The sequence below is a fragment of the Pristiophorus japonicus genome, chromosome 7, assembly GCF_044704955.1.
Source record: "Pristiophorus japonicus isolate sPriJap1 chromosome 7, sPriJap1.hap1, whole genome shotgun sequence".
NCBI lineage: Eukaryota > Metazoa > Chordata > Chondrichthyes > Pristiophoridae > Pristiophorus > Pristiophorus japonicus.
In genome coordinates this window covers 30,023,563-30,049,134 of record NC_091983.1, presented here as the reverse complement: position 1 = coordinate 30,049,134, position 25,572 = coordinate 30,023,563, and the positions used below count along the sequence as shown (strand labels likewise).

The window sequence follows — 25,572 nt, the reverse complement described above, 5'->3', positions numbered from 1 at the left end:
TCTGGAGGCACCCTTCCGGTCTCGCCTGCGAGGATCTCTGGAATAATCGTGGTGTGCTGCGTCCTGCACAACATTGCGCAGCAGAGAGGATTGCAGCTGGAGGTAGACGAAGGGGCTCATCACTCATCTTCAGATGCGGAGACATGGGGGAGGAGGAGGATGATGAAGATGCGGCACCCATCGCCAGGCCAGCCGCTGACATTGCTGCCCGGGATGTCAGGGATGCCCAAATTTTGAGAAGGTTCAACTAGTGTGAAACATAACAAAAGAAATCCTGCCATCACTAGGACCAACCCCGTCTCCCATTTGCAGCAAACAGTCCTTCACTCACTCATCTCCCTTTGCACATCCGCCCAATGGGTCCCATCCTGTGTTGACGTTCATCATGAAACAAGTGAAAGTGCGAGTTGACACTCGGAATGTAATAATGGGCACGACACGGAAGTGCTGCTAATCAATACATTTTATGTGGCATTGTAAAAAAAGGAATCTTAACAGCATCACGTTTTGACAAAAACCCATGTGCAATACTCTTGAATTACAAATTCTTGAACTAACGCTTCCTACCGCGTCTATATGGTGCATTCCATGTGGCTTCAGCAGAGGTAGAGGGCTGAGATGCTCTTGGCCGACATCCTCTCGGTTTCGGAGCCCCTGAGGGCCCCAGCAAAAACTGCACCTGCGCAGGGGCAGACTTGACCATCGGGAGACAAGGCAGCATATGTGCTACTGGCTGGGAGGCGGGGGCGGGGGACAATGGGTGAGAAGTGGGAGCACTTTGCGTGGAGTCCCCTCTTCCATATTCCCTTTCACCATCATCCTTCGCCTGAACCAGTGCCACATCACTCCTACAACTTTGCTGCAGACCACCTTGGTGGAGATCTGTGACACATTTTAAGGCCACGCATAAGGTTTAAGACGACTGACAAGTTGGCATAGAAAGTCTGCACAGCCATGGTCATGGCCTGCATGGACTCATTTGAGATCTGTGCCTGAAGCTCAATGGAGGCGGCGACTCTCTCCATTGCAGACATTCTCGCAATTCCCTGCGCCACCAATCCACCAGCGATCCAGTTGGGCTCCTCCATCCTCTCTGCTATTGTGGAGAGTGTGAACAGCATGTCTGTCAGTACCTGGATAAGTTGCTGATATGCCTCTATCATTCTCCTTCTCAACCATAGCCCCAGGGGTTCAACATCAGTGTCCAGCTGAGCAGAGCTTGGAGAGGTTTGTGCCCTCCGACGCAGAATCTCCATACCGGTCCCTGCTACCAGTGTGTGCTCGTGCTCACTTGTGAGATGTGAATCACTAGATGAAAATCCAACTAGCTGTCTAAGTGGACCCACCAAAGTGTGAGTATCTGCACTGATGCATGGCTGTATGATCAATGACTGTGCACCCTCGGAAGGAATGAGGTCCTCTGAGGAATCATCCTCATGGATATCCTGCAACACTTGCTGTAGGCATGAAGGACTTGGAAAACAAAAGAAAGGGATATGAATTAGTCGTGGCAAAGTCACGGTCTTGACAATCACCATACTCATTCTTCTTATAGTTTAGTCATTGATGAAATCAGCATATGTGTATTATACATACTTGTAATTCTGTCATCAGCTATCAGTGAGATTCCTGTCTCTCCATTTCTGATTGAGAGTGTAATGTATGTATGTCTGGGTTTACCAGCCACCAGGGGGAGCGACCGTCGGAGGTCATTGGGCCACAGACACACACATGCAGCCCTTGTATATAAAGAAAGCCTCCATGTTTAATCCTCACTTTGAGAGCTAATGAAGTAGTCAGGTCGCACCTGATTGAGTTCACGGTACTAGGCCTTTTGAGTTATTGCATGCGCAACATTTGGTGATGAGGCACAATATGAACTTTCACAGACAGAACAAAAAAATGAGCACCGTTGGAATCCTGGAGCAATTCGTGGAGGGAGAAGACTGGGAGGATTTTACAGATCGCCTCGACCAGTACTTCGTGGCCAACATGATGGATGAAGATGCTGACACAGTTAGGCGCAGGGCGGTTTTCATCACGGTTTGTGGTCCAAAAATCTATGGCCTCATAAAGAATCTGCTCTCACCTGCATGTCCAACGGAAAAGACCGAAGAGGAATTGTGTGCTCTGATTCGGGACCATCTGAAACCTAAAGAAGGCATCATTATCTCGAGATATCGCTTTTACAATCATGTTCATTCTGAGGGCCAGGACGTGGCGGAATTTGTTGCTGACCTGAGACGTCTCGCTGGGCCATGTAAGTTTGGAACTGCGTTGGAAGACATGCTGTGCGACATCTTTTTAATAGGCATAAACCACGAGGTGATCCTGCGGAAGCTGCTGGCTGCGGAGATGCTGGATCTGAGCAGGGCCATCACGATCGCCCAGGCTTGCCTGACCACGGTCGATAGGACAAAGCAGATATCCTCGCAGAGTAGGAACTCCACGGCAAGTACTGTGCACCAGATTGTGTCGTCGGTGGGCAGAGCTGCACCTGGCAGGGCCTACCCGACTGTGTTTGCGAAACCTGTAACTGCTCGAAGTCTGCCATTGGGCACGAGTCCGATTTCACCCTGTTGGCGTTGTGGGGTCAATTATCGGCCTCATCAGTGTGTTTTCAGACAGTATATTTGTAGAGGCTGTGTGAAAATGGGGCACCTTCAGTGGATGTATGCAAGTGTGCTGCGACACACCGCGTGGATGATGATGACTGATCCGGAGCGGATCCGGCAATACGACCCGAGATACCTGAGGAGGAAGAGTACAGTATACATTCGTTCCTGACAAAGAGCCAACTGATAATGATTGAAGTAAAATTGAACGGTTGCCGGTATCGATGGAATTAGATACGGCACGCGTCAGTCAATTATGAGCCAGAGGACTTCGAAAAACTGTGGGACACCAAAGCCATGAAACCCAAGCTGAGTCCAGTAAATGCAAAATTGCATAACTACACCAAAGAGCTTATATCACTGATTGGCAGTGCAGCAGTCAAGGTGTCATACGATGGGGCGGTTGATGATCTATCGCTGTGAATCGTTCCAGGCAATGGTCCAACGCTGTTCAGCAGGAGTTGGCTCGAAAAAATAAGAGGAACTGGAACGATATTAAAGCTTTGTCATCAGTGGCTGATGCTTCGTGTGCTCAAGTGCTGAGCAAATTTCCCTCGCTCTTTGAACCCGGCATCGGCAACTTCACGGGAGCCAAAGTGCAAATCCACCTGGACTCGGATGCAAGACCCGTCCATCACAAAGCCTGGGTGGTCCCGTACATGATGAGGGAGAAGGTCGAAATCGAACTGGATAGACTCCAATGTGAAGGGGTCATTTCACCGGTTGAATTTAATGAATAGGCTAGTCCCATTGTTCCTGTGCTGAAGAGTGATGGCACTGTCAGGATTTGTGGAGACTTACAAGATTACGATCAACCGAATTTCGAAACAGGATCGGTACCCGTTACCAAAGTCTGATGACCTGTTTGCAACGCTAGCCGGCGAAAGTCATTCACCAAATTGGATCTGACATCGGCCTATATGAAACAAGAGCTTGTCGAATCATCGAAGAAACTTACATGCATCAATACACATAAAGGGTTGTTCATTTACAACAGGTGTTCTTTCGGAATTCGCTCGGCTGCAGCCATATTTCAGAGAAACATGGAGAGTTTACTGACAAGGTCCCACACAACACATTAGTGTGCAAAATTAAAACACATGGTATTGGGGGTAGTGTATTGATGTGGACAGATAACTGGTTGGCAGACAGGAAGCAAAGAGTGTGAATAAACGGGTCTTTTTCAGAATGGCAGGCACTGACTAGTGGGGTACCGCAAGGTTCAGTGCTGGGACCCCAGCTATTTAAAATATACATTAATGATTTAGATGAAGGAATTGAATGTAATATCTCCAAGTTTGCAGACAACACTAAGCTGGGTGGCAGTGTGAGCTGTGAGGAGGATGATAAGAGGCTGCAGGGTGATTTGGACAGGTTAGGTGAGTGGGCAAATGCATGGCAGATGCAGTATAATGTGGATAAATGTGAGGTTATCCACTTTGGTGGTAAAAACAGGAAGGCAGAATATTATTTGAATGGTGATAGATTAGGAAAAGGGGAGGTGCAACGAGACACGGGTGTCATGGTAGATCAGTCATTGAAAGTTGGCATGCAGGTACAGCAGACGGTGAAGAAGGCAAATGGTATGTTGGCCTTCCTAGCGAGAGGATTTGAGTATAGGAGCAGGGAGGTCTTACTGCAGTTGTACAGGGCGTTGGTGAGGCCACACCTTGAATATTGTGTACAGTTTTGGTCTCCTAATCTGAGGAAGGACATTCTTGCTATTGAGGGAGTGCAGCGAAGGTTCACCAGACTGATTCCCGGGATGGCAGGATTGACATATGAAGAAAGGCTGGATCGACTGGGCTTGTATTCACTGGAATTTAGAAGAATGAGAGGGGATCTCATAGAAACATGTAAAATTCTGACAGGATTGGACAGGTTAGATGCAGGAAGAATGTTCCCGATGTTGGGGGAGTCCAGAACCAGCGGGGTCAGTCTAAGGATAAGGGGTAAGCCATCTAGGACCAAGATGAGGAGAAACCTCTTCACTCAGAGAATTGTGAATCTGTGGAATTCTCTTCCATAGAAAGTTGTTGAGGCCAATTCATTAGATATGTTCAAAAGGGAGTTAGATGTGACCCTTACGGCTAAAGGGATCAACGGGTATGGAGAGAAAGCAGGAGAGGGGTACTAAAGTTGCATGATCAGCCATGATCATATTGAATGGTGGTGCAGGCTCGAAGCGCCGAATGGCCTACTTCTGCACCTATTTTCTAAGTTTCCAAGTCCGTCCCTAGAACCGTCGTGTTCCAAGACGATATTCTGGTCACGTGTCGTGACACTGCCAAACACCTGCACAACCTGGAAGATGTTCTACGTCGTCTGCACAAAGCGGGGCTCAGGTTGAAATGTCCAAAGTGCGTCTTTATGGCACTGGAAGTTGAATTCCTGGGAAGGAAGATTGCTGCTGACGGCATCAGGCCTATGGACTCGAAAACAGAGGCCTTCAAAAATGCACCTAGACTCCAGAATGTGACGGAGCTGCGTTCATTCCTTGGTCTTCGCAACGACTTCGGTGATTTCTTACCTAAATTGAGCACATTATTAGAGCCACTGCACATGCTGCTCAGAAAAGGTGACAACTGTGGTTGGGGTGTATCTCAAGACAGGGCCTTCAAGAAGGTTAGAAATCTGCTTTGTTCCAACAAATTGATGGTACATTATGACCCGTGCAAGCGTTTAGTATTGGCCTGTGACGCTTCATCACATGGGGTTGGTTGCGTGCTCCAACAATTCAATGAATCTGGCAAACTACAACCCGTTGCATACGTGTCGAGAAGCATGTCTAAAGCGAAAAGAGCCTACGGCATGTTAGAGAAAGAAGCTTTAGCCTGCATATATGCAAAGATGCACCAGTATCTGTTTGCACTTCGTTTCGAGCTTGAAATCGATCACAAGCCACTCATATCTTTGTTTTCAGAGCATAGGGGTATCAATACCAATGCTTCGTCCCGCATACAGAGGTGGGCGCTAACATTATCTGCCTATGATTATGTCATTCGCCATAGACCTGGCACCGAGAATTATGCCGATGCATTGAGCCGTTTACCGTTGCCCACGCCGGAGGTGGAAACGCCACAGCCCCCGCAGACCTACTGTTGGTCATGGATGCCTTTGAGAGTGAAGGGTGGCCTGTCACTGCTCAACGAGTTAGGACCTGGACCATCCAGGATCCGATCTTATCGGTTGTAAAACGTTGTGTCCTTAGTGGTAATTGGTCAGCCATTCCTAGGGAAGTGTATGATGAGACCAAACCTTACAACCGTCACAAAGACAAACTATCCATTCAATCTGATTGTTTGCTATGGAGTAATTGTGTTGTTATGCCCAAGAAAGGCAGGGAGAGATTTGTATAAGATTTACACAGTACCAATCCCAGTATTGTGATGATGAAGGACATTGCCAGGTCTCACGTTTGGTGGCCTGGCATTGACTCTGATTTGGAATCATGTGTGCATCAGTGCAACACTTGCATGCAGTTAAGCAATGCACCAGTAGAATTTCCGCTAAGTCTGTGGTCGTGGCCATCCAAACCATGGTCGAGGATCCACATCGACTATGCGGGTCCTTTCCTGGGCAAAATGTTTTTGGTGGTGATGGATGCGTATTCCAAATGGATAGAATGTGTAATCATGTCATCCAGCACATCCACAGCCACCATTGAGAGCCTTCGTGCCATGTTCACCACTCATGGTTTGCTGGACTACTTGTGAAAATCCACCTGAGAGCTCTCCCTCTCCCTTTGCAATTTGCGATCTCTTCTCCTGTAAGGGGAGAATAAACAAGCCTGTGAGTTAGTGAAGGTCAGGTACTATGCGAGAGATGCAGTGCAATCGGTGAGGGTGACCATGAGACACATGCATCACATTGTATAAGGATTGGTATGAGTGTCAATGATGCATCGACAAATAGGGAAGTGAGGAAGTGCACAGAAAGTGAAGGCTGGGTGCTGCTGAAAGTTGAGTGGGTGTAAGGAGTGATGTGATGGAGAATGCCTACCAAGAAAGAATGAAGAGGATTGGGGACTTAGACCACAGGATGTGGGTGAATCAGCAAAGGTACTCACTTTTCCTTACCTGGTTAGGTCATTAAACAGCTTCTTGCACTGCATCCAAGACCTGGGCACAATACCCCTGCTGTTCACCTCCTCAGCCACCTCCAACAATGCCTTCTTGGTGAGTTCTGCAGCTTTCTTCCTCCCATTGCTGGGGTAAAGTATATCCCTCCTGCTTCTGACCGCACCCAGCCGCATTTCCAGGGATGCATCATTAAATCTGGGTGCTGCCCTTACTCTCTGTGCACCCACCCTAACCACCTCCAATTTCCATTTGTGCTTTGTCCCATTAAATACAGCTGAGATTGCATCATGCAGGCACGCATCACGCCCGCTGTGCAGGTTGGAGACCCAAAACATGCAAGTCAAAATTAAATTGGTACAATTGAGTTGGGATCACACATTCCGACCCGCTCAGTGGATTTCCGCATTTTGTGCACACAATTCCACCCACCTCCTAATTGAAGATTTTAAAATGATGACGGGAATTAGTAAAGTTGCTCACTATGATAAAGAATTCAAATACCAGGCCAAAAAAATTAAAATTTAAAAAGTTAGCAGGAAGAAAGACAATCAGACAAAATGTATCGCCAAGGAGCAATGGGGTTGTGGAATAAAATACCAGGGAAGGCCATTCAAGTGGACAGTATGCATGACTTCCAGAAAAAATTGGAGATGAAAATTTCTCTGGTTCCTATGTCATCTTCATCATCATAGGCAGTCCCTCGAACCGAGGATGACTTGCTTCCACGCCAAAAAGTTCACAGGTGTTTCAATGATGGACCTAAAATTCCAAGTCCTGAACTAAATCTTGAAGGGTGGAAGAGGCGTGTGTGTGGATTTTTTTAATGTGTGGTGGCCGTTCCACACCAACCACCACACGGGCTTGACAGAGCTATGTGCAGTTCCTATGTGCAGTGACACTGAATACATTGCTGCTGAGATTTCCTCTGTTGAGTGTTTCTAGGGAAATCATGAATTCTTTTACATGCACTTCTGGAGAGAAGTGATTCAAGTATATGGTGAGCAGGAGGGTTTGAAATTAATGGAATGTGAATGGTCCAATGGTCTGTTCCTAAAAGTTCTTAGGTTGGATTTTTGACTTTGCTGATTTCGGGGCGGTCATGGTGAAAGGGCGGTAATGTTTGCGCCCGGGAACAGTTTGCGCCTTAGTCATCAAAATTGGGCAGCTTGGCCCTGAGTGTGGGTGGAATGCTAAGGGAGGCGTTGTACACCTCTCTTAGGGCGCTAGGCCGGCTGAGCATGGGAAAATCCCGAGCTAAAGAGCTGGCCCGGGAGAGCTCTAAGAGAGGCCTGGGAAGGAAAGAAAAAACTTGAAACCAAAACGTTCCCAATCCACAGCTCACACCACAACAACATAAATCACACAAAAAATAAAAGAAACATACTTACCTGAGATGGACATTACTTACCTCACTGCAGCCAGTATAGATTGGACTGCCCGTTATTTCAGCCAGTCCCAGCAGGGCGCGCTGCGGGGCATACGGGTCGGGCGAGAGTCCCAAAGCGAGCCGGTGTCGCCCCTTATATTTTAAAGGGCCAATTTCACAACCCAGTTCTCCCAACATGGAACAACACTCGCAAGGAGCACAAGTTTGGAACTGCAGGCCTACACTGCCTCATTTTACATCCATTTACATTAATGGATGCAAGATCATAAGAACATATGAACATAAGAATTAGGAGCAGAAGTAGGCCATTTGGCCTCTCGAGCCTGCTGCACCATTCAATAATGTCATGTATCTCACACTACTGTATATAACTGTATCTTACCATGCTATACATGACTGTAACTAGATATGACCTGTAACCACAAGCTTACTTTACCACCAGGGGTGCACCTGCAGGAGACACTGCATACCTGTTCCACACAGGTATATAAAGGCAGGTCTCAGGCAAGTGTGGCACTCGAGAGCTGTGAAATAAAGGTGCAGGTCCAGAGTGACCTTGACTTCAGCATGTGCCTCGTGTAAGTCTATACTGCAGGGTCAGGACTTTACAGTGGCGACGAGTTACGGGATCACAGAATCCACAGAATGGCTACCAACGGCTCAGATGAGAAATACAATGCTGGAGACAATTGGGAGGACTTTATAGAAAGGCTCCAGCAAAGCTTTGTAACCAAAGACTGGTTGGGCGATGATAAGGCAGACAAGAGAAGAGCCCATATCTTGACCAGCTGTGGCTCGAAAACATACGCCTCAATGAAGGACCTGCTGGCACCCGAGAAACCAGCAAGCAAGTCGTTTGAGGAGTTGAGCACACTGGTGAGAGACCACCTGAAGCCAGCAAGCAGCCTACACATGGCCAGACACAGGTTCTACAACTACAGACGCTGTGTGGGCCAGAGCATACCCGACATTGTGGCGGAACTTCGGAGGCTGGCTAGTTTATGTGAGTTCTCCGATGAACTAAGGAGAGAAGTACTGAGAAACTTTTTTATTGAAGGAATAGGCCACGCAGGCATATTCCCAAAGTTTATAGAGACCAAGAACTTGACCCTAGAGGCAGCAGCACTGGTCGCACAGATGTTCTTGGCAGGAGAAGAAGAAACGAGATTGATCTATACTGCGGGTACGACAACTAACGAAACATCAGAACAAGGAGTTCACAGCGTGAAACAAGCCGCTACCCCCACACACAGACAAAGCAGGAGAGCAGGCCGTTAACAGCAGGCAGTGGCGCCAGAAGCCATCAAGGGCCACATGAACGGCCGTTCACACCTCATCAACCCACAATGCGAGCAATTACCTACAGACTGAGAGAAGCTCAAGAGAGATCAGCCAGACGCAGCTCATCCTTCGGAAACAATGGAAACGGGCTGTGCTGGAGATGTGGGGGAAGGCACTCAACAAGGGGTTGTCGATTTCAGCATGCTGTTTGCAGAAACTGCAACTATACAGGGCATCTGGCTCGCATGCGCAGAAAAACAGCAGCTCGGCTGGTATACGAATCGGAAGGGTCGGAAAGCGGACCAGAAGATGGTGGGGACAGTGCCTGGGACACCGAGGTACAGAGGGTCAACATGATCAATGTCCACTGTTCTTACAACAAGACGCCTCCAATAATGATGAGGGTCCTACTCAACGGGATACCCGTCAACATGGAACTGGACACGGGAGCTAGTCAATCTCTCATGAGCGTCCAACAATTTGAACAGCTGTGGCCGCACAAAAGCAACAGACCAAAACTCATAAGGATCGACACCAAACTAAGGACCTATACCAAAGAAATCGTCCCAGTCCTTGGCAGTGCCATGCTCTCAGTCACATACAAAGGGACGGTGAACCGACTTCCCCTGTGGATTGTCCCCGGAGATCTCCCAGCACTGTTGGGGAGAAGCTGGCTGGCAAAACTAAATTGGAAATGGGATGATGTTCACGCCATGTCGTCAGAGGAACGGACCTCCTGCTCAACAGTTCTAAGTCGTTTTGAACATCTCTTTCAGCCAGGTGTGGGCACCTTCAAAGGGGATAAAGATAAAATCTACATCACACAGGATGCCAGACCGGTCCATCACAAGGCTAGAGCTGTGCCTTATGTGATGAGGGAATAGATTGAACACGAACTGGACCGGCTTCTGCGGGAAGGCATTATCTCATCCGTGGAATTTAGTGACTGAGCAAGTCCCATCGTCCCCGCCATAAAGCCTGATGGATCCGTACGAATCTGTGGGGATTACAAGTCTACCATAAACAGAGTCTCCCTACAGGACCAATACCCGCTGCCCAGAGCGGAGGACCTATTTGCCACATTGGCTGGAGGAAAACTTTTCTCAAAACTAGATCTCACATCTGCGTATATGACGCAAGAACTGACCGAAGAGTCTAAGCTACTCATCACCATCAACACACATCGAGGCTTTTTTATGTACAATCGATGCCCATTCGGCATCAGGTTGGCAGCTGCTATATTCCAGCGCAACATGGAGAGTCTGATCAAGTCCATCCCGGGGGCGGTTGTGTTTCAAGATGACATACTCATCACGGGCAGGGACATCGACTCCTATCTCCGCAATTTGGAGGAAATACTAAGTCGATTGGATCGGATAGGCCTAAGAGTTAAGAAATCCAAGTGTCTGTTACTCGCGCCCGAGGTTGAATTTTTGGGCAGAAGGATTGCCGCTGATGGAATCCGCCCAACAGAATCCAAAACCGAAGCAATTCGTCTGGCACCCAGGCCCTGGAATATCTCAGAACTGCGCGCCTTTCTCGGGCTACTCAATTACTTTGGGAACTTTATGCAGAGCTTGAGCATGCTGCTGGAGCCTCTCCACGTGCTACTCAGAAAGGGGTGCAATTGGTTTTGGGGGGACGCCCAAGAATGCGCCTTCAATAAGGCACGCAACCTTCTATGTTCCAACAGTGTTTTAGCCTTTTTTGACCCAGGTAAAAAGCTAGTTCTTACATGTGATGCGTCAGCGTAGTGGTCGGGTGCGTTGTACAGCATGTCAATGATGCGGGTAAATTACAACCCATTGCTTATGCCTCCACGTCACTTTTGCGGGCGGAGCGCGGGTACGTTATGGGTGAGAAGGAGGCGCTCGCGTGCGTGTATGGTGTCAAAAAGATGCACCAATAACCTTTCGGGCCAAGTTCGCATTAGAAACTGACCAAAAACCCCTCACGTCCCTGCTAACCAATGCAAGGCAATAAACGGCAACGCCTCGGCGCGCATTCAGCGGTGGGCACTCATGCTGGCGTCTTACGACTACACAATAAGGCACAGATCAGGCACAGACAACTGTGCCGGCGCGCTTAGCAGGCTACCCCTGGCGACCACGGAAGGGTCTGACGAACAGGATTGTGAGATGGTCATGGCAATTAATGCCTTTGAATCCACAGGTTCGCCCATGACGGCTCGCCAAATCTGAGCCTGGACGACCAGCGACCCCACATTATCCTTAGTTTTAACTGGTGACTGGGCAGAGGCTCGCGATGCCTGCCCCGAGGAGATCAAACCTTTCCATCGGCGCATGCATGAACTATCACTACAGGCAGACTGCCTGATGTGGGGCAGCCGAGTAGTTATGCCCTTGCGAGGCAAAGAGGCGTTTGACCGGGAGCTCCACCGCGAGCACCCGGGGATCGTTCTTATGAAGGCCATAGCCAGATCCCACGTCTGCTGGCCTGGCATTGACGCGGACTTGGAGCTCTGTGTCCAGCGGTGCACCATTTGTGCCCAACTCAATAATGCCCCCAGGGATGCCCCCCCTAAGCCCCTGGTCCACCAAACCGTGGTAATGGGTGCATGTAGACTATGCGGGCGAATTCATGGGCAAAATGTTCCTCGTAGTCGTCAATGCATTTTCAAAGTGGATCGAGTGCACCATTTTAAACTCGAGCACCACCTCCACCACTGTGGAGAGCCTCAGAACCATGTTTGCAACGCATGGAATTCCTGACATATTGGTCAGTGATAATGGTCCATGCTTCACCAGCACAGAATTTCAAAATTTCATAGTTGACCACGGCATAAATCACATTAAGACTGCACCGTTCAAGCTGGCCTCCAATGGCCAGGCAGAGCGAGAAGTGTTAGGAACACAATAACTGGCGACAATTATACGAATCCAACGCAAAGATGCAGCAAACTGTGGGCATCCTGAAGAGGTTCTCGGAGGGTGAGGACTGGGAAGCCTATTTTGAATGGCTAGACCAGTACTTTGTAGTCAACGAGCTGGACGGAGAAGGAAGCGCTGCAAAAAGGAGAGCGGTCCTCCTCATGGTCTGCGGGGCACCGACCTACAGCCTCATGAAGAATCTTCTGGCTCCGGTGAAACACACAGATAAGTTGTATGAGGAGCTGTGTACACTGGTTCGGGAGCATCTTAACCTGAGGGAGAGTGTGCTGATGGCAAGGTATCGGTTCTACACGTGCCAGCGATCTGAAGGTCAGGAAGTGGCGAGCTACGTCGCCGAGCTAAGGTGACTTGCAGGACAATGTGAGTTTGATGGCTACCTGGAGCAAATGCTCAGAGACTTTTTTGTACTGGGCATTGGCCACGAGACCATCCTACGAAAACTTTTGACTGTAGAGACACTGACCCTCAGAAAGGCCATTGTGATAGCACAGGCGTTTATGTCCACCAGTGATAACACCAAACAAATCTCTCAGAACACAAGTGCTAGCAATGTTCATAAATTAACTGGAATTGTGTTTGCGAGCAGAAATGTACAGGGCAGAAACCATAAGTCTACAACTGCCAGCAGGTCTCAGGTGACCCAGATGACTCAGAATCCGCAACAAAGGATGAATGCAAGGCAATTCACACCTTGTTGGTGTTGTGGAGGCTTCCATCCAGCCTATTCATGCCGCTTCAAAGGGTATGTTTGCTAGAGCTGTGGAACAATGGGGCACTCCCAACGAGCTTGCAGACGAGCTGTAAGCTCTGCAAATCCTGCTAACCACCACGTGGCAAAGGAAGATCGGTCCATGGTGGATCAAAGCAATTTCGAGCCTCAGAGAAAGGAGGCAGATGCTGAAGTACATGGGGTGCACACATTTTCGACGAAATGTCCACCTATAATGCTAAATGTAAAATTGAATGGCTTACCTGTTGCCATAGAACTGGACACTGGCGCAAGCCAATCCATCATGAGTAAAAAGATGTTTGAGAGACTGTGGTGCAACAAGGCACTCAGACTAGCCCTGAGCCCCATCCACACGAAAGTGAGAATGTACACCAAAGAGCTTATCACTGTCCTGGGCAGCGCCATGGTCAAGGTCACCTACGAGGGCACGGTGCATGAACTGCCACTCTGGATTGTCCCGGGCGATAGCCCCACACTGCTTGGAAAGAACTAGCTGGGCAAAATCCGCTGGAACTGGGATGATATCCGAGCGCTATCACATGTTGATGAGGCCTCAAGTACACAGGTTCTTAACAAATTTCCTTCCCTTTTTGAGCCAGGCATTGGAAACTTTTCTGGGGCGAAGGTGCCGATCCACCTGGTCCTAGAGGAGCGACCCATTCACCACAAGGCGCGAGCGGTACCTCACAAGATGAGGGAGAGAGTGGAAATCGAGCTGGACAGGCTACAACGCGAGGGCATCATCTCCCCAGTGGAATTCAGTGAGTGGGCCAGCCCGATTGTTCCAATACTCAAAAATGATGGCACGGTCAGGATTTGCGGTGATTATAAAGTAACTATTAATCGTTTCTTGCTACAGGACCAATACTCGCTATCTAAGGCAGACGACCTATTTGCGACGCTGGCAGGAGGCAAGATGTTCACCAAGCTCGACCTGACTACGGCCTACACAATGCAGGAGCTGGAGGAGTCTTCGAAGGGCCTCACCTGCATCAACACGCACAAGGGAATGTTCATCTGCCCATTTGGAATTCGGTCGGCTGCAGCGATCTTCCAGAGAAACATGGAGAGCCTACTCAAGTCGGTACCACACATGGTGGTTTTTCAGGACGACATATTGGTCATGGGTCGGGACAACGTCGACCACCTACAAAACTTGGAGGAAGTCCTCCAGTGACTGGATCGCGTAGGGCTGTGGCTGAAGAGGTCAAAATGCGTCTTCATGGCACCAGAAGTGGAGTTTTTGGGGAGAAAGATCGCGGCAAACGGCATTTGGCCCACAGATGCCGAGACAGAGGCTATCAGGAATGCGCCCAGGCCACAGAACGTCACGGAGCTGCAGTCGTTCCTGGGACTCCTCAACTATTTTGGTAACTTGCTACCGGGGTTAAGCATCCTCTTAGAGACCCTACATATGTTATTGCGTAAAGGTGAGAACTGGGTATGGGTAAAAAACATTTTATGCTCCAACAAGCTACTTGTATTGTATAACCCGTGCTAGCATGTCATGCGCGTCGTGCGGAGTCAAGTATTACAAGCTAACGTTGCGGGGAAGTTGCAACCTGTCGCCTATGCTTCCAGGAGCTCGTCTAAGGCCGAGAGGGCCTACAGCATGATTGAGAAAGAGGCATTAGCATGTGTGTTCGGGGTAAAGAAAATGCATCAGTCCCTGTTTGGCCTCAAATCTGAGCTGGAAGCCGATTACAAGCCCCTCATATTCCTGTTCGCTGAAAACAAGGGGATAAATATTAATGCCTCAGCCCGCATACAAAGGTGGGCACTGACGCTATCAGCATATAACTATACCATCCGCCAAAGGCCAGACACCGAGAACTGTGCGGATGCTCTCAGTCTGCTACCATTACCCACCACGGGCGTGGAAATGGCACAGCCTGCAAACTTGTTGATGGTGGCGCAGCCCGCAGACTTGTTGATGGTCATGGAAGCCTTTGAAAATGATAAATCACCTGTCACGGCCCACCAGATTAGGACTTGGACTAGCCAAGATCCTCTGCTGTCCCTAGTAAAAAACTGTGTACTGCATGGGAGCATCCTCGTTGAAATGTAAGAGCTAATCAAGCCATTACAGCGGCGAAAGGATGAGCTGGCCATTCAGGCAGACTGCCTGTTGTGGGGTAACCGTGTAGTGCTACCCAAAAAGGGCAGGGAGACGTTCATGTCGGATCTCCGCAGCACACACCCGGGTAGAGTAATGATGAAAGCGATAGCCAGATCCCAAGTATGGTGGCCCGGTATCGACTCTGACTTAGAGTCCTGTGTAGGACAATGCAGCGTGTGTGCTCAGTTGAGCAATGCGCCCAGAGAGGCACCACTAAGTTTGTGGTCTTGGCCCTCCAGACCATGGTCGAGGATCCAAGTCGACTATGCGGGCCCGTTTCTCGGTAAAATGTTCCTGGTGGTGGTGGATGCTTTTTCAAAATGGATTGAATGTGAAATAATGTCGGGAAGCACCGCCTCCGCCACCATTGAAAGCCTGAGGGCCATGTTTGCCACCCACGGCCTGCCTGACATACTGGTCAGTGACAATGGGCCATGTTTCACCACTGCTGAATTTAAACAATTCATGACCCGCAATGGGATCAAACATGTCACCTCGGCCTCGTTTAAACCAGTCTCCTTTGGGCAGGCAGAGCGGGCAGTACAAACAATCAAACAGAGCCTTAAACGAGTCACAGAAGGCTCACTCCAAACCTGCCTGTCCCGAGTACTGCTCAGCTACCGCACAAGACCCCACTTGCTCACAAGGGTGCCCCTGGCTGAGCTACTCATGAAAAGGGCACTTAAAACCAGACTTTCACTGGTTCACCCCAACCTGCATGATCAGGTAGAGAGCATGCGGCAACAACAAAATGTAAACGATGGTCGCGCCACTGTGTCATGGGAAATTGATCTGAATGACCCTGTGTATGTGCTAAACTATGGATATGGTCCCAAGTGAATCGCGGGCACGGTGATAGCTAAAGAAGGGAGTAGGGTGTTTGTAGTCAAACTAGACAATGGACTAATTTGCAGAAAGCACCTGGACCAAACGAGGCTGCGGTTCACAGACTGCCCTGAACAACCCACAGCAGACACCACCTTTTTCGAGCCCACAACACACACTCAAAGGATCAACGACACCACCCCGGACCAGGAAATCGAACCCACCACGCCCAACAGGCCAGCAAGGCCAGTTTCACCTAGCAGCCCTGCAGGGCAAACAATACGCCAGCCCAGCAAGGGCACAGCCAAAACACCAGAACAGACATTTGTACCGAGGCGGTCCACCAGGGAAAGAAAGGCTCCCGACCGCCTCATCTTGTAAATAGTTTTCACTTTGACTTTGGGGGCGGGGGGGAGTGATGTTGTATATCTGTAAAGCATGCACTCCCATGTTCCGCCACCAGGGAGCACATCCTCCGAAGTCTCAAGGGATCCCAGCATTCCTTGGGAGCACTTTATATAAGCCGGCCCCTAAGGCCTGTTCCTCACTCTGGAGTGTCTTATTAAAGACTGAGGTCACTGTTACTTTAACCTCCCTGTGTGCAGTCTCATCTGTGTTAGGAACACAACACAAAGGGGGAGAAATTTGGTCGTGTCTCAGTTGGGGCGGTAACCCAGGCAGAGCGCCTTAAAGAATTTTGCGCCTCCCGCCAAGACATTTGTCGGAATTGGGCAAAGAGCTGAAGGTGGCACAAAATCAGCTGTTACACACTTTTCCGAGGGGGGGGTGGGCAAACGAAAATGCCGGTGCTAACTTTAATCGATACATTGCACATGCACTGATCTCCGATTGCGATCCCGGGAAAAGTCGACTCTTAAAGGCGCGGCACGTTAAGTATGCGCATGCGCAGCTCTACCTCATCACTGACCTGAGAGCGGGAAAATGGAGGAGCAGGGAGGAAGGCAGATAGCCCACCGCTTCTCAGCCACGGCGCTTGAGGCCTTGTTGGAGGCTGTGGAGTGGCGCAACAATGCCCTACATCCTGGAGGGGGACAAAGGCCATCGCCACAGGGGTTCAGGAGGCTGTGGAGGGAGGTGGCCCAGCATGTCTCAGCCCGCGACATGGTGAAGAGGACAGCGACTCAATGCCGCAAGAAATACAACAACTTCACTAGGGTCATTTACATTAACCTTGCAATGCATTCATGTGAACCTCACTGTCTTACACAATGTAAATGCTTTACATTGCCCACCCCTTCTCTATGTGTACCAGGCCATGCTCCTCATTGCTGGAGATACCCTAACAGCTCTCTATCGCCTCACCACACATGCCCCGCCCATCCAAGCGTCTCTCACCATCTAGCTTCCGACTCAGCCTGAGGACACACACCAGCACCTTTTAACTCTCCATATGCGGTCAGAGGCCTTCAGCCTCATACTTATTCGTATCTCTTTATCCCCAAATCCCAACTTTGACACAGCCACTTTACAATGCCATGCAGGCTGAGATGCAGAGATTCACACCTCGGGGCGTTAGTATCAAGCCACTGACTGGATGTGGCACACGAGTAGCTGCAGAGCCACTGACAACTTCTTGTTTTGATATTTGCCGGCCAAACCTGCCCTCAACAGGAGGGAGCAGGAGCGGATGGAAGGAGGGGAGCCAGACCTCCAGGACCTAACCGAAGAATGAGTGTGCCCCCTAATGGGCCCACCAGTCAGGTCGGTGGCAGCTCCCACACGACAGTGACGGTTTGTGAATGAGATGGCCGTTTTCTGTGAGAGCCCTGACCCTGAACCCACATGCCTTGCAACATGTAGCTCCACAATAATGATGCCCCCTCTTTCTTGCCTTCCTGCCACCTCCCCAACTGCTAGCCACACTTGTGTCGCTTTGTGCTGACAGATGAGCCGTAGCCTGCCCTTCAACTGGCGTCCTCATACGAGGGGCAGGATGAGGAGGACGTGAAGACGTTTGTGGCCACAGACTGGGACCCGTCCTCAGTGCCCACGAGTGGGGAGGTCAGCTCGGTGGAGGAGGGCACGTCCTCGGGGTTTCCAGATTCGGACGCTCCTGCCCCACTGGCCTGCAGCAAGGAGCTGCGAGAGGGGAAGCTCAGGTGACAGCTCTCTGGAGGGTAAGTTGGCCCAGAGGTCCTGCTCAGAGTCAGGCAGAAGACAACCTGAATTGGGAGGCTCTGTCCAGGGCGTCGTCGCAGATGCACCGAGAGATTAAGGGTACATTGGGGAAGGCACAGAGAGTGGATGCACTTGCTGTGAGTGTGGCGTAGGCTGCCTCCGCATGGCCCATGCCTCCCAGCAGTCCATTGAGACCATCCTTGCCCGGCTAAACTGGGAAGCGGCCTCAACAAGCGACAGTGGAGTCACAAAGGTGATGGGCGTACCATGTTTGACTTGGCAGTAGCCATGACATCACAGGCCGAAGCCACGCAAGGTCTTTATCAAGTCATGCAGTCACTGGTTGCTGGCATGCACTCTCAGACTGCAGTGTTTCAAGCACAGTCTGCTCTGGTGCAGTCTCAGAGTGATACCATGCGAGCAGTGACTGCTGTCATCCTCTCTCTCATCCCCACGGTCCGATGGGGAACAGACAGAGCCACAGCAGCACAGAAATCTGTGCTCGCACATATTGCTCCTGATGCTCTGACTCTGCCCCGGAGGACTGGCAGTGGGCCGCTGGAAATGGAAGGTGCTGTCCTTCCTCCTGATGACATCATTCCGGCTCCCACCCTTTGCACCCACCACGGCCTGCACCCCAGCCATCCCACACTGCTGCCGCTCATTCTGAAGCAGTGCAGTCAGCTTTCCATGGCCGGAGGTGGCCCAGGGCATCCACATAGGTCATCTGTCCTGACTGCCTCATATACACAGCGGCCCTCGAGCAGCTTTGCTGCGGGCACTAAGACCACATTGAGGAGGAGCAGTAGGCGAGGGAGTGGGATGAGGCTGAAGGGTGGGAAATGCCATCATAAGAGCCACTGAGCAAATGTCTCCCCATGGTGCGTGTGTTAAAAATTAATCAAGTCTCATGTTTGCTTGTTTTATTTGAAGGGGCGGGGGCTCCATTTTGTTTCCTTTGAGGGTGTGGGGTTGTGGGGTTGGTCCAGCAACGTGTGTTAAATAAACTCTTACTTTGACTGTCTCCTTCAGCCTCTGGTAATGACTGTGGACTTGTGAATGAAATGTGGCATTATCGTGGCACAACGCATGATCATTATTAGCTGCATCCCTCAGCTCCCTCCATTTAAGAGAAGCATTCCCTTATGAGCCAACACCGAATAGCCCTGCCACCGCCAACATTGGCACGCTGCCTCCCCCGTGACTGCTGCTGGTCCTCGTCGTCTTGCTGGACATTCGGAGCCTCGGCAGGCTCCTGGCCCTCCTCCCCCTCCCCCTCCTCCACTGGCAAGGCCTGGGCCCTCATGATGGCCAAGTTGTGCAGCATGCAACACACCACAATGAATAGTGAGAATGTTGAGGGGAGTATTGAAGGTTGCCTTCAGAGCGGTCCAGGCATCGGAATCGCTGCTTCAGCAACCCTATTGTCTGCTCTATGATGTTGCGTGTGGCCGCATGGTTCCCATTGTAGCGTTCCTCCAGCTCTGTGGTGGGGTTGCGGAGCGGGGGTTTTAGCCAGGTATCCAGGCCATATCCCTTGTCCCCGAGCAGCCAGCCTCGGCCTTGCCGTGGTGGCTGAAACAGTCGAGGCACAGTGCTCTCCTGCAGGATAATTGCATCATGTGCGCTTCCAGGATAGCGAGCATTGACTGTGACGATGCGTTGCGTGTGGTCACACACCAGCTGTACATTTAGGGAGTGGTATCCCTTTCTGTTTCTGAAGCCCTCTGCATTCTCAAATGGTGCTCCCAAGGGTACATGTGTGCAGTCAATTGCTCCTTGCACCCTCGGGAAGCCCTCTATCCTGGAAAAACCATATGCCCGCTCATCCTCTTTCTCCCTGGTCATCGGGAAGTTAATGAAGTCCATTCTACGTGTGTAGAGAGCCTGTTTGACGTTGCGGATGCAGCAATGTGCTGCGATTTGTGAGACGCTGCATATGTCCCCTGATGCAGCCTGGAAGGAGCCGGAGGCATAGAATGTGAGCGCCACTGTGACCTTCACTGCGACGGTCAGCGCAGTCCTGGTGCCGATGTGAGGTAGCAGGTCTTCCTGCAGGAGACGGCATATCTCTGTAACTACCTCCTTTTGGAAGCACAGCCTTCTGACACACTGCTCCTCGGACAGGTCCAGGTCCAAGCGTTGTTGCCAGTAAAGCTCCAGCGTCTAGGGGTTCTCCTCCTTTGGCTGCCGACATGGCCAACAGCCCTTCTCTCTTGACGCCGCCTTGCTAGAGCATGTAGAATGCGATGCTGGTGAACTAGTAATGCCCCCATTAAAGTTTTCCAAAATACTTTTTCTCAAGCTAAACTGTTATGTCTGTCTGTCGCTGCAAACTCAGAGACTCATGCAGCATGCTCCGTGTAAACGTTGCACTGACTGTGACCTCCGAGGGAAACGTTTCCTCATCCCTTTAAGTAGCCACCAGTTAACGACTCTGCAAGCCTGTACCAACTGTTTTTCCAGACGTTGTCATTGGCGGGTGCTAAGTGAGGAGGCCGCACCTAATTTAGCGAGCTGGGCACAAGTGTAGGCATTTCATCAGGACTGACGTCATGATCAGAGTGTTTGTCAGCAGCCAAGCACTATCGGTTTGCCCCCCCCCCGCTAAACCTGTAATAAGTTTTCAGGCGAGGCACTAAAAGCTGCGCGCCCGGTCACTAAGCTCTAACACTCGCATTAACATGCCCTCTGGGCACTAACTGAGGCTATAGACAACTGAAAATCCAGCCCAAAGTATTTATTTAATTTCTCTGCCATTTCCTTATTCTCCATTATAATTTCTCCTGTCTCAGCCTGTAAGGGACCCACATTTGCTTTTGCTAATCATTTCCTTTTTACATACCTATAGAAGCTTTTACCATCTGTTTTTTATGTCTCTCGCTTGTTTACTCTCATTCTATTTTCCCTTTCTTTATCAATTTCTTGGTCCTTCTTTGCTGAATTCTAAAATCCTCCCAATCCTCAGGCTTACTGCTCATTTTGGCAACATTATAAGCCTCTTCCTTTGATCTTAGATCAGACTCTGTGGATTCACAATTTCCCGCCAGTGGCAACTACGAATGTCGGGAATACCTGACTGTGGAATCAAACCTCGACATTGTGATGACACACGAGGAAAAAGAGAACGGTATTGAACAAGCAGAAAGAATAACTGACAAGTTTTAAGCAGATAAATTCCGGAGCGCCCATTTTAGTTGCTAACACCACGCACACAAATGGGGAGGTCCGAGAATCCTTGGATATTGGGCCTCGGACCAAATTATAATAAGTACGGCAGAGGTAAGCTGTTATACTATGAATTGGGGCCTCAGACAAGGATCGGAGGACTGGAAATGGAGTTCGGGCCTCAGACAAGGATCGGAGGACTGGAGATGGAGCTCGGGCCTCAGACAAGGATCGGAGGACTGGAGATGGAGCTCGGGCCTCAGACAAGGATCTCGCGACCGGGAGCGTCGGCAATCAGGATGGCGATGGTCCCGGAGGAACGAACACTTCCTGTCCGAGGTCTAGATGCGCAGCCTAGCACAGAGGCGCACGCATCCCAGGAACGTAAGCGCATCGTGGGATCACGTGGGCCTGGACCACCAAACACAGTGTAATATTCTCACTGATAATAATGGTGAGTTCCGTTTGTACGAGCTCCCATTACTATCAATCGTACACACCCGGAAAGGCCGCAATTTAGGGCCCAAAATGTTTTAGTCTCTCTTAAATTCTTGCTGTGGACATTGCTAACAATGATGGACTACCTATTAAATCTTTGTACACTAGTAAGGTGCATTCTGACAAGTTTCTTTCCAAATCATTTACATTTCCACAAATATAATTGTTTATAAGAGAAGTTTACACAAACACCATAATTAGTAAAATACAAGCTATATAGCTTACCTCTGCAACCTTAGCTGGTGCAATGCTTCCTTCGTAAGGACATCCTATTACACAGGACACATACCTGTTGTTTGAACAATAAAACAAGTTTTGTTTTGCTTCCATTATTACTACAACCTTATTAATTGCCACTGAAAAAAAATTGATGATTTATTGTAAAAATCAAAGCAGAAATCCTTGTAAATCTAAGTGTAAGGGATTAGTAATACTTTGACATACTTTATAAACAAACTAAGTTTCTTTGCTGGAACTTATGAACTCTGATATAAATGCATTGTATCATTACAGGGCTAGATAGAATAGGTATATTGGGCTCAATTTTCCCCAATGCTGTTTTTTGGCGTACTTGAAGCGTTACGTCTATTTTTTGGGGGCCCAACTATGCCAAAACACAGAAATCCAACTGTCCCCGTTTGAATTGTTGATTTTGGCGCTGTGTAGCCTGTCCGTTAGCTTTGGGGGTGGAGCCTAAAGATCGGCAAAAAGATCGGGTTGCCAGGGTAACGAGGGACTCACTGCAGGCTGAGGCTGGAAAATGAAACATACAACACATTCTGGCCAGCTCACAGCAAACAGCACAAGCACCCTGCACATTGCAGCAGCTTACCAGCATGAAATTATTAAAGAGTTTATGCCAAAAGGTTATCCCTCCCTCCCCGCCCCCTCCCAGTGCCCAGTGCCGCTCCTAACCCTGGCCAAAAGGCCTCCCCCCTCCCTCCCCCTGCCACCCACCCACCCCCTTCTCTCCTCACCCCCTCTCTCTCCCTCTCTGCTGCTGCTGTCCCGGCCATGGAACTGCATCTTCTGCGTTGATTCTCTAACCTGCGCTAATTTTGTTAACTGCCCAGGAGGTTTTTCCATGTCTTTATAAAATTGGAGTAAATCGGAAAATGGCCAGAATTGGGCAGGTTACGCCCCCAATGAGGTAAAAAAAATCGTAGCCAAAAAGAATCCTACCTAAGTGAATTACGCTGGCGCAGAAACTTTGCGGAAACTTCGAGACTTTAATTTATTTCCCAAAAAATGGTGCACGCCCAAAAAAACAGCGCAGATAATTGGGGAAAATTGTGCCCAATGGCTTAGAAATTAATCTCGGGCGGTGGCGCTAAATGGGCGGTATCGGATTGGCCGCCCGTTATACGCAGCGCCTAATACTCAGACCCACTGACTGCAATGGAACTGAATATCAGGCCCTGCATATAACGGGCGGCTGATCCCATACCAATAAAAAGTTTGATTTGTGATAGATTATCATTCAAAATAAAGCACTGTAATTTAAAGCTGCCAAAACATTTCAGAAATCCTCCTTCAAAAATAAATTTTTACCAAAGAAAAATGCTTGTCAAATCTTCCAGGATTTATTCAAACTGTCGATATGAATCCTACATAATTAATCTTATGTCAGATTTGGAGTAGATCTCTTAAATTGCATTTCAGGGTGATATAGAACTTCCTCTCACCAATTTCACTCCTATTTAAAATTATATTTGGATTTGTAATCACATTTTCTTCTTAGCGTTCAACGACAACCAACATGAACCTTCATACAGAAAGATGCTGTTGACCATAACTGCAAGTGATCTGATTCCAGGTGGGGCCAAGGCGCAAATCATAAGAAATATTCTGTTGAGAACTGATCATCTATAATATCAACCTCTGCGGGAACTACTATCTATGATTATGTCTATCCCATCCTTCCCACAACTCCATCTTTGAATCCCTTCGATCAGGTTTCCACCCCTGCCACAGTACCGAAACGGCTCTCATCAAAGTCACAAATGACATCCTTTGTGACTGTGACAAAGGTAAATTATCCTTCCTCGTCCTTCTGCAGTCTTTGACTTGGTTGACCTCTCCATCCTCCTTCAACGCCGCTCCACCATCGGCTAACTATGTGTGACTGCACTCGCCTGGTTCCATTCTTATCTATCTAATCGTAGCCAGAAAATCACTTGCAATGTCTTCTCTTCCCACTCCCGCATCGTTACCTCTGGTGTCCCCTAAGGATCAATCCTTGGCCCCCTCCTATTTCATCTACATGCTGCCCCTTGGTGATATCATCCGAAAACACAAAATCAGTTTCCACATGTACGCTGACGACACCCAGCTCTAACTCACCACCACTTCACTCGGTCCCTCCATCGTCTCTAAATTGTCAAACATCCAATACTGGATGAGGAGAAGTATTCTCCAATTAAATATTAGGAAGACCAAAGCTATTGTCTTTGGTCCCCACCACAAAATGCGTTCCCCAGCCACTGACTCCGTCCCTCTCCCTGGCACCTGCCTGAGGCTGAAGCAGACTGTTCGCAACCTAGGTTTCATAATTGACCCTGAAATGAGCTTCCAGCCACATATCCACGGCTTAACTAAAACCGTCTATTTCCACGTCCGTAACATTGCCCGCCTCTGCCCCTGCCTCAGCTCTTCTGCTGCTGAAACCCTCATCCATGCCTTTTTTACCTCTAGACTTGACTACTCCAACGCACACCTGGCTGGTCTCCCACATTCTACCCGATATAAACTTGACATCACCTGTGTCCTAACTCGCACCAAGTCCCGATCATCCATCACGGCTGTGCTCGCTGACTTACATTGGCTCCCGGTTAAGCAACGCCTCGAGTTCAAAATTCTCATCCTTGTTTACAATTCCCTTCATGGCCTCGCCCCTCCCTATCTCTGTAATCTCCTTCAGCCTCACAACCCCCCGAGAAGTCTGTCCTTAAATTCTGCCCCTCTTAAGCATCCCTGATTATAACTGCTCAACCATCAGTGGCCGTGCTTTCTGCTGCGTGGGCCCCAAGCTCTGGAACTCCCTGCCTAAGCCTCTCCGCCTCTCTATCTCTCTTTCCCCCTTTAGGCTCAAGTTTCGGACTCCCACTAGAACGGTGCACATCGGAGAGGCCCGCCTAATTTGTAGAATAAAAATTGCGCCGAATACTTACCTCACGATTCTCCGATATCTGTAGGCCCATTTGTAGCTCGGCGCTGCGCAGCAGGAGCTGCTGGGGACGGAGCTACAGCCCGTCCCACCTCTGGGCGACGACCCTATCCCAGGCCGAAGGGACGTCACCCCTATCCTGGGCCGAGTGGCCTGACACATCTTACGTCGTCAGTGGGGCCCGCCCGCCTGGCCTCTCGCTGGGGGCAGGCCCCGCCCGAAGAGTCGGCGGCAGTGGCCGACATCTGCTGCATGTGGACCCCGCCCAAAGTTCTCGGCGGGCCCCGGCTTCATTGGCAGCGGCGGGCCCACCCGGCCTCTCGCTGGGGGCAGGCCCTGCCCGAATAGTCGTCGGCGTTTTCTGCGTGCTGACCCCGCCTGAAGTCCTCGGCGGGTCCCATTCAGCTTCTTCTCTCCCCCCCCATTCATCTTCCCCCCTCCCCCCGGTTCATCTTCCCCCCCCCCTCCCTGGTTCATCTTCCCCCCTCCCATTCATCTTCCCCCTTCAACCCCCGTTCATCTTCCCCCGTTCATCTTCCCCCTCCCCCCGTTCATCTTCCCTCTCCCCCCCTCCTCTCTTCTCCCCCCCTCTTCTCCCCCCACTCTCTTCTCCCCAGTGCTGCAGTAGATGAGTAGAAATAATTTTTTAT

General features: G+C 49.8%; 1 protein-coding gene across 1 annotated transcript in view; it reads right to left on the bottom strand.

The window, feature by feature from the left end:
• The window catches only part of hmgcll1 (3-hydroxymethyl-3-methylglutaryl-CoA lyase like 1), a 240,640-nt gene that overhangs the window by 161,690 nt on the left and 53,378 nt on the right, over window positions 1-25,572 (bottom strand). The window contains exon 6 of the mRNA XM_070884340.1: window positions 21,982-22,045. Coding sequence (XP_070740441.1) covers window positions 21,982-22,045 — 64 coding nt within the window. The remainder of the gene's footprint in view (window positions 1-21,981; window positions 22,046-25,572) is intronic.